The sequence below is a fragment of the Belonocnema kinseyi genome, chromosome 5 (assembly GCF_010883055.1).
Source record: "Belonocnema kinseyi isolate 2016_QV_RU_SX_M_011 chromosome 5, B_treatae_v1, whole genome shotgun sequence".
In the NCBI taxonomy this organism is placed as follows: domain Eukaryota; kingdom Metazoa; phylum Arthropoda; class Insecta; order Hymenoptera; family Cynipidae; genus Belonocnema; species Belonocnema kinseyi.
Window position 1 is genome coordinate 135543556 of NC_046661.1, and position 10579 is coordinate 135554134.

General features: G+C 21.7%; 1 protein-coding gene across 1 annotated transcript in view; it reads right to left on the bottom strand.

Annotated features, from left to right (window-relative positions):
* Positions 1–6246: 6246 nt before the first annotated feature.
* Positions 6247–10579, bottom strand: part of LOC117172891 (TNF receptor-associated factor 6-like) — a 32659-nt gene continuing 28326 nt past the window's right edge. The window contains exon 6 of the mRNA XM_033361178.1: positions 6247–7009. Within this exon, the coding sequence (XP_033217069.1) occupies positions 6364–7009 (646 nt within the window). The 3' untranslated portion in view covers positions 6247–6363. The remainder of the gene's footprint in view (positions 7010–10579) is intronic.

Consider the following 10579-nt stretch of genomic DNA (forward strand, 5'->3'; position numbering starts at 1 on the left):
TCTTTAATTTTTTATTGTCTTCAGTTTTCAACAGTTACATTTTCTTTAATTTTTTAACTGTTAAAAATGAATCTGTTGAAAATAAAAGAAAACGTTGAAAATTCAATTTTACATTTTTAATAGTTAAAATTTTAATTATTAAAAATTCTTCTGATAAAAGAATTAAATAAATAAAAGGATTTTTAATTGTCGACAATGAAAGAAAAATTCAATTCTGAATATAATTAATTTTTTGAAATTTTCAATTTTCTTTAATTTTGTATTGTCTTCAATTTTCTAAATTTGAATTTTCTTTAATTTTTCAGAGTATAGTTTTCCACAGTTAAAAATTTAATTTCCAATTTTCTTGCATTTTCAACTTACCTAACATTTTTTATGTTTAAAAATTCCTCTGCTGAAAGAATTAAATAAAAAAATTTGATTTTTAATTGTCAATAATGAAAGAAAAATCCAATTCTTAATATAATTGATTTTCAATTTTTTTAAATTTTCCACAGTTGAAAATTTAATTTTCAATTTTCTTGCATTTTCAACTTAGTTAAAATTTCAAATGTTAAAAATTCTTCTGCTAAAAGAATTAAATAAAAAGTTTGTATTTTTAATTGTTGACAGTGAAACAAAAACTCAATTTTTTTCCAATTTTCAAAAGTTGAAAATTTAATTTTCCTCCTATTTGAAAAAACTTGTCAACAGTTGAATTTTCTTCAATCACTAAGAGTATAATTGATCACAACTGAAAATTAAATTTTCAATTTTCTTCATTAAAATTTTTTTAAATTGTCAATAATTGGATCTGAACAGTTAAAAATTAAACTAATAATTTTAATCCATTTTCAACAGTTAAAATTCAAATTTTGAAAATTCTTCTGTTTAAAATTTAATAATAAATTTTCCTTTTTTACTGCTGAAAATTGAAATAAATTTTAAAAGCTTATAAGAAATTCTTTCACTGAAAGTTAAAAAAAAAATTTCTTGATATAAAATAAAAATTATTGCTTTAATCTGACTGAAGTTTCTCTATCCAAATCCGTTAAAAATCGGCCAGTCGAGCCATTTTTGTTCAAAAAAGGTAATTTTTCCCCACTTTCAACCAGCGCTCCCAATTTTGGGATATTTTCGCACTGCGCATGCGTCGCTTCAACAGCTCGATTGGCTACCATTTATGCGCTTATTTCAAATGATCAAATGTACAAAAAATATTTTGCAACAAATAATACTGCTAAGATGCTCAAAAATAATTCTGTAATCACAAAATGGACTTCCAAAGGGAAAAGTAAAATATTTATTTGATTTGTATTCCTTAAAAATAAATAATTGATTTTAAAATTAAGAGAAAGGAATAAATTTATTATTACAAATATGAATGTAAAATCATTTTCAGTATCTTTATGCACTTTACAATTATTATTTTTGTTATAAAACTATAAACAAAAAGAAAAGATAATTATTCATTTCAAATGAGCGCGCGGCGCAGGCGCAATAAGAAAAGATCCCAAAATGGGGAAGCTTACCACTCAGCAGAATGCGTGATGTGTTCGGGTCCAAGTTCTGCAAAAATTTTAATTAAATAAATCAAAAATAGCTATTTTTAATACCAAAAAGTAGAATTTTTAACTAATAAAGATCAATCTCGATCCAAATTTTCATCAAAATATATAAATTTCAACCAAATTTTACAATAAATTTACAATTTTGAAGAATAAAGTGAGGAAGAAGATATCATGAAACCTAAAAATATCGAAACTGTATGAAATATATGAAAATAGGAATATTTAGACAAAAAACTATTCCATTATGTGTTTAGAAGTTAGTTTTGTTAGTTGAAAATTCAGGTATTTTTATAGAAATTTGTATTTTTTAGTTAAAAATTAATCTTGTTGGTTGAAAATTCATCTTTCTTAATTTAAAAGATGAATTTTTAAGCCAAAAAATGAATTTTTTCAATCGATATTTTGACGATTCCATTTTTAGTTAAAAATTGATGTGTTTTCTCAAAAATTAATTTTTCTGGTAGAAAATTTTTGATTTTCGTTGGTTAAAAATTAATTTATTTTGTTGAAGATTCGTGTTCTCTGGTTAAACATTAATATTCTTGATTAAAAATGTATTTTTATTGTTGAAAATTCAACTATTTCGTGGAAAATTCATTTTTTGGCTAAAAATTTTGTTTGTTTATCAGAAACTAAACTATTTTCTTGAAAAATCTTTTTTTTTTGTTTGTTGAAAATAATTTCCATGATTAAAAATTAATAAACTCAATTTTTGTTTGAAAAGTAAACTTTTTTAAATTGAAAATTCAACTGTTTGATTAAAAATTCATGTATTTTGTACAAAATTAATTTTTTTTTAAATCCTCCTTTTTGTTAAAAATTCGTCTTTTTGCTAGAAAATTAACCTTCCTAATCTATTTGTTTGGCTGAAAATTTAACTATTTGGCTGAAATTTCGTTGTTTTTTTTTTTTTGCTAAAAATTATGTTTTTCAACTGAAAATACAACTATTCGATTTTTTGTTTCAAAATATTCTATTTTTAATTAAAAATTTAACTATCTGATTGAAATATAATGTACTTCGTCAACAGTTAATTGTTTGTATCACATTTCTTTTTTTTTGTAGAAAATTAATCTTCTTGGCTAAAAATTAATCTTTTTATTTAAAAATTGAACTTTTTAGTTAAAAATTCTTTTTTTTTTTGTGAAAGATTCATCATTTTTGTTAAAAATTATTTATGTATCTGAAAATTTATTTATTTTGTTGAAAATTCGTCTTTTTAAGAGAAAAATAATCTTTTTGGTTGGAAATTCATGTTTATGGTTAAAAATTCAACTATTTAGTTTTAATTTTATTTTTAATTTCATCATTTTTGTCAGAAATTCAACTACTTGGTTACGAATGAATTTTTTTTTAGAAAAAATTCATACTTCTTGGTCAAACTAATCGTTTTGGTTGAAAATTCATCTTTCTAGACAAATTTCCTTGAATATTTATAATTTTAGTAGACATTTGGTATTTATTTATATTTTTTAGTTTATAATTATTAATTTTTTATAGGAAGTTTATTATTTCACCTTTGGTTTAAAATATAAAACTTAGATTTTTTGGTTAAAAATGCATGTATTTTATTGAAAAAAATAATGTCCTCGGTTAAAAATTCACCTATTTGGTTAAAAGTATTTTTTTAATGATTTATCATTTTGATTGAAAGTTCAGTTTTTTTGCTTAAAAATGTATCTGATTTTTTTGAAAAAAAGTACTTTTAGTTGTAAAGTCAGGAATTTTGTAAAAAATACGTCTAAAATTTCAACAAAAGTTCAAATAGTTAAATTTTTAGGTAAAACAATCAATATTTTCAAACGAATTTTTTTTTAACAAATTGGATCAGTTTTTAAGCACAAAACTGAACCACAAATTAAAATGACGAATCTTCAATAAATACAATTACTTTGAAGCAAATCAGACAGTTTTCAACCAAAAGAATGGTTTTTTAAAAATAATTTTCAAAGAAAAAAATGAATTATTAACAAACAAATTTTCAGTTAAAAAAAAACAACTAATTTTCATCTAGAAAATATAAATGTCAACAAAATAATAAAGTTTTTCAGAAAAAAAAGCAAAACAGGTTTTGTCAACTAAAATGATAAATCCTCAACGAAATGAATGATTTTTTAACGAAGTAGTTTTAGTTCCAACTAAGTATTTGAATTTTTAATAAAAAAGAATTAATTCTCGACGAAAGTTGTGATATTTCAACTAAAAAGGATGTTTATTTTATACCAAAAAAAGTTGAATGTAACAAAAAAAGATGAATTTTGAATAAAATAGTTTAAATATTTCATATTTAACTTACAAATTCAATAATTTTTTTGAAAATTGATGTACATATTTAATTGAAAATGCGTTTTTTGTGGTGAAGCATTAATATTCTTTCATAGAAATTTATTTTTTTGGTTGAAAATTCATCTTTTTCGTGGAAAATTTAGTTTTTGGATAAAAAATTTATTTATTAAAAATTTAACTATTTTGTTGCAAATTCTTTGTTTATTTGTTGAAAATAATTTCCATGGCTAAAAATTAACATATGCAATTTTCGGTTGAAAAGTAATCTTTTTTTTAGTTGAAAATTTAACTATTTCGTTAAAAATTAAACTATTTTATGGAAATTTCGTTTGGTTTTTGCTAGAAATCATGTTTTTAAATTGAAAATTAAACTAATTGATGTTTTGTTTCAAAATTATATTTTTTAGTTGAAAATTTAACTATTTTATTGCAAATTAATTGGTTTTGCCAAAAGCTAATTTTTTTGGTAGAAAATTAATCTTCTTGGTTCAAGATTCATTATTTTGGTAGAACAATAATTTTTTTTGTTGAAAATTTAACTATTCCATTTTTTGTTGACAATTGATAATTTTTAATCCAAAATTCATGTGCTTTGTTGAAAAAAAATATTCTTAGTTAAAAACTCACCTATCTGGTTCAAAGTAATTGTATTTATTGAAGTTTCATCATTTTAATTGAAAGATCAGTTTTTTGCTTTAAACTTTATCTATTTTATTTTTTTTTATTTTTAATTTTCGGATGAAAAAATTCATTCTTTTAACTGAAAATGTAACTATTCGATTTTTTTGTTTGAAAATTACCCTTTTTAGTTAAAAATTCAATATTTTGTTTAAAATTTTTTTTTTTTTGTTTAAAATTTTTCCTTTTAATAAAAAAAAATCATCTTTTTGGCTGAAAATTCATTTTTTTTGGTTAGAAATTCAACTTTTTAGTTAAAAAATTCAATATTTTTCTCAAAAATGTATTTATTTTGTTTAAAATTTGCCTTTTTAATAAAAAAATGATTCTTTTGATTGGAAATTCATCTTTATGGTTGTAAATTTAACTATTTGGTTAAGAGTTCATTTTTTGGGCAAAAGATTCATAATTTTCGTTGAAAATTACTCTTTTTGGTTGAAAATTTATATATTTCGCTGCAAATTTGACTTTTCTTGTTTGAAGATGTTCTTGGTTAAAAACTAACCTATTTGTTTAAAAGTACATTTTTGTTTTGAAGATTCATCATTTTAATCGAAAGTTCAGTTTTTTGCTTGAAACTTTATCCAATTTTTTTTTTTTAATTTTCAGTTGAAAATATTAATTCTTTTAACTGAAAATGTAACTATTCGATTTTTTTGTTTGAAAATTATCTTTTTTGGTTTAGAATTCAATATATTGCTTAAAAACTTATTTATTTTCTTTAAAATTGGTCTTCAAAAAAAATCATTTTCTTGACTGAAAATTCACCTTTTCGGTTAGAAATTCAACTTTATAGTTAAAAAAGTTCAATATTTTGCTTAACAAATTATTTATTTTGTTTAAAATTGGTCTTTTTAATAAAAAAAATCAATTTTCTTGGCTGAAAATTCATTTTTTTGGTTAGAAATTCAACTTTTCGGTTTAAAATTCAATATTTTGCAAGCAAAATTATTTATATTTGTTTTAATTGGTCTTTTTAATAAAAAAAAAACCATTTTCTTGGCTGAAAATTAATCTTTTGGGTAAAAATGAATCCTCTTGGTTGAAAATTCATCTTTTCGGATAGGAATTTAACTTTATAGTTGAAAAAATTTTATATTTTGTTTAAAATTGGTCTTTTTAATAAAAAAAAATCAATTTTCTTGGCTGAAAATTCATCTTTTTGGTTAGAAATTCAACTTTATAGTTAAAAAAATTCAATATTTTGCTTAACAAAAATTATTTATTTTTGTTTTAATTTGTCTTTTTAATAAAAAAATCCATTTTCTTGGCTAAACATTCATCTTTTTGGCAGACAGTTAATCCTCTTGGCTGAAAATTCATCTTTTCAATAGAAAAATAATCTTGTTGGTTGCAAATTCATCTTTATGATTAAAAATTTAATTATTTGGTTAAGAATTCATTTTTTGGGGGAAAGATTAATAATTTTCGTTGAAAATTATTCTTTCTTAGTAGAAAATTAATCTTCTTGATTGAAGATTCATTGTTTTGCTAAAACGATAATTTTTGTTTTCATTGAAAATAAATGTTCTTAATTGAAAATATAACTAATCTATTTTTGGCTCAAAATTGATTCTTTTCAGCTAAAAATTCATGTATTTTGTTGAAAAATCGTCCTTTTTGGTAAAAAAACAAAAGAACATGTTCTTGATTAAAAACTCACTTATTTAGTTAAAAGTATTTTTCTAAAAACACTGATCATTTTAATGAAAAGTTCAGTTTTTGTCTTATTCAAAATTTATCTAATTTGTTTAAAAAAAAATAATAATAATAATAATAATTAAAAATTCTGTAGAGTGGTAAACTCTTCTATATTGGGAGCGCTGCTTTGTTTCAACCCCGGGAAAATTTAAACTTCCGTATGAATCTTGAGATTTTCCTCCGTCAGAGGTGAAACTGCGCCAGCAGCAGCAGCAGCAGCAGCAGCAGAATCAGCTTTTATTTTCTTCTCAAGTTTGCTGGTCGCTCTGACGTCAATTCGAATAACGACACAGTCGTTTTTGACGAAATTCTCCAAATGCTGGAGCGACACGAACTCGGTGAATCCGTAACTCTTCCTGTTGACACTGTGGTTAATTGGCCTCTGGAAAGCCTCGAGATTCGGCAGCGAGTGGGCCGACTCCGAGATGCTTTTCCCAGGGTCTTCGGGATGAACGAGCAGAAAGGAAATCCAGCCTTCGAAGGGCCAGTCGAGGGTGTCGTCATTCTCCGACTTGGAGATGTGGAGAACGAGGGAGAGGAAGTCGGAGTTCTTGTGGGAGACGTTGACTCGCGCGCAGACTTTGTAGCCATTGGCGCTCGTGTAGAAGGAGGGACTGAAGTTCATGTTGAGTCGGTTGGCTGTCATCGATTTCAACTTCTCCTCAAAGGATTCCAGTTTCCAGATGTAGGACCCGTTGCAGGTTCGCTCCTGGATGCTCGACTCGAGATTCTCGAGAGCCAGGCTCAATTCTTGATTTCGTTGTTCCAGGATCAGTACTTTCTCGAACAGTTCACTGAAACCCAGACATTATCAGGGGATACATATTTTCAATCTGGAAGATCTTTCTCTCTTTTTCAAGCTTCAACTCATTTCTTGTTGTTGTTGTTGTTGTTTGTTTTTTTTTCGTTTTTTTTTTTACTTTAAAATTCATTTTATTTATTTATTTTGTTTTTAATCGTCTTAAGTTATATCTTTTTGTTTAAAGCTCATATTTTTAGTCGAAAATTCACCTTTTTTATGTGGAAAATTGAACTATTCCATTTTTAGTTGAAAATGCATCTCTTTCGTCAAAAATTCAACTAATTCGTTGCAAATATATATTTTTTTAGTCGAAAATTCACCTATTTAGAAGAGTAAAATTCGTTTATTATTATTCAAGATTCAGAATTTTAGTTGAAATTTTTTATATTTTTTAAAATTATTATATTTATTCTATATTATTATTATATTTTAAAGTATATCATTATTACTTATATGTTTATTTATTGCTTGAAAATTCACCTTTTTGGTTGAAAATATATCTTTTTAACTGAAAATAAAACTAATGGAATAAAAGTTACACTATTTTATTAAAAATTCATCTATTCTAGTTCAAGATTGATAATTTTAGTTCAAGTTTTTTATATTTTTTAAAATTATTATATGTATTTTATATTATTATTATTATTATTATATTTTAAAGTATATTATTATTTATATGTTTATTTATTGCTTGAAAATTTACTTTTTTGACTGAAAATAAAACTACTGGAATAAAAGTGAAATTCTTTCGTTAAAAAACCAGTTAATTGGTTGCAAACTTATATTTTTTAGATGAAAATTTACCTATTTAGAGTAAAATTCATCTATATTATTGTTCAAGATTCATAATTTTAGTTGAAATTTTTTATATTTTTAAAAATTATTATATGTATTCTATATTATTATTATATTTTAAAGTATATCATTATTACTTATATGTTTATTTATTGCTTGAAAATTCAACTTTTCGGTTGAAAATCTATCTTTTTAACTGAAAATAAAACTAATGGAATAAAAGTTACACTATTTTATTAAAAATTCATCTATTCTAGTTCAAGATTCATAATTTTAGATCAAGTTTTTTATATTTTTAAAAATTATTATATGTATTTTATATTATATTATAATATTTATTTATTGGTTGAAAGTTGTTTAATTTTTTTGTAAAAAATTAATTTTCTTGTTTGAAAATTCAACTTTTTGGTTGAAAATCTCTCTTTTTACTAAAAATAAAACTGATGGAATAAAAGTGACACTATTTTGTTAAAAATTCATCTATTCTACTTCAAGATTCATAATTTTAGTTTAAATTCTTTATATTTTTTAAAATTATTATATGCGTTTTATATTATTATTATATTTTATATTATATTATAATATTTATATATTGGTTGAAAATTTATATTTTTTAGTCGAAAATTCACCTATTTAGAAGAGTGAAATTCATCTATTATTATTCAAGATTCATACTTTTAGTTGAAATTTTTAAATATTTTTTTTATTATTATATGTATTTTATATTATTAATATATTTTAAAGTATATTATTATTATTATTATTATTATTATTTATATGTTTATTTATTGCTTGAAAATTAATTTTCTTGTTTGAAAATTCAACCTTTTGGTTGAAAATTTACGTTTTTGACTGAAAATAAAACTACTGGAATAAAAGTGAAATTCTTTCGTTAAAAAACCAGTTAATTGGTTGCAAACTTATATTTTTTAGTTGAAAATTTACCTATTTAGAGTAAAATTCATCTATATTATTGTTCAAGATTCATAATTTTAGTTGAAATTTTTTTACATTTTTTAAAATTATTATATTTATTCTATATTATTATTATATTTTAAAGTATATCATTATTACTTATATGTTTATTTCTTGTTTGAAAATTCAACCTTTTGGTTGAAAATTTACGTTTTTGACTGAAAATAAAACTACTGAAATAAAAGGGAAACTATTTTGTTAAAAATTCATCTATTCTACTTCAAGATTAATAATTTTAGTTAAAATTTTTTATATTTTTTAAATTATTATATGTGTTTTATATTATTATATTTTATATTATATTATAATATTTATTTATTGGTTGAAAACGTGTTTGATTTTTTTGTGAAAAATTAAATTTATTGTTTGAAAATTCAATTTGTTGACTGAAAATATATCTTTATAACTGAAAATAATATCTATTGGAATAAAAGTGAAACTATTTTGTTAAAAATTAATCTATTCTAGTTCAAGATTAATAATTTTAGTTGAAATTCTTTATATTTGTTAAAATTATTATATGTGTTTTATATTATTATTATTCTTATATTTTATATTATATTATAATATTTATTTATTGGTTGAAAACGGTTTGATTTTTTTGTGAAAAATTAAATTTATTGTTTGAAAATTCAATTTGTTGACTGAAAATCTATCTTTTTTAACTGAAAATAAAACTATTGGAATAAAAGTGAAACTCTTTGGTTAAAAATTCATAATTTTAGTTGAATTTTTTTTATAAGTATATGTATTTTATATTATTATTATACTTTATATTATATTATAATTATATTTATTATTATTTTTTCTGTTGAAAATTGATCTTCTTGTTTGAAAATTCATCTTATCGAATTGAAAATAAAACTTCTTGATTGAAAGTTAAAATAGTTTGTTAAAAAAGAATGTTTTTGGTGTAAAAACATCTATTATTGTTCAAGATTCATAATTTTAGTTGATAATCTATCACTTTCGTGGAAAATTAATTTGTTTTTATTTTAAAAATTAACTATTTCATTTTTGGTTAAAAATTCACCTTCCTTGGTTGAAAATTCAAATATTTGGTTAAAAAATTTATCTGTTTCAGTTGAAAATTTATTTTATTATTTTGAAAAATCATTTTTTTGTAGCAGAAAATTAAATATTCTTGTTTAAAAATTCATCCTTTTAGTTGAAAAATCAAGTATATCAGTTAAATATTAACATATTAGTTTAAAATTAATCTTTTTTATCATTAATAAAAAATTTGTATCTTTTATGTGGAAAATTTATTTTTTAACGAAACATTTAACTATTCCATTTTTGATGGAAAATGGACATTTTTTCGTTAAAAATTCCACTAATTGTTTGCAAATTCATATTTTTTAGCTGTAAATTCATCTATTATTGCTCAATATTCATAATTTTAGTTTTATATTACATTATTATTGTAATTATATTTTTTGTTGAAAATGGATCATTTTTCGTGAACAATTAAATTATTTGGTTGGCAATTTTTTTTAAACTATTTTGTTGAAAATTTATGTATTTTGATGAAAAATCGTATCGTTCGCTAGAAAATTGATCTTTTCAGAAAATTCATCTTTTCGAATTGAAATTAAAACTTCTTGATTGACAGTTAAACTGGTTTGTCAAAAATTCATCTTTTTACTGTAAAATCCATCTATTATTGTTCAAAATTCATAATTTTAGTTGAAAATCTATCACTTTGTAGAAAATTAATTTTTTATTTTAAAAATGAACTATTCCATTTTTGGTTAAAAATTCATCTTGCTTAGTTGAAAATTGATTAAAT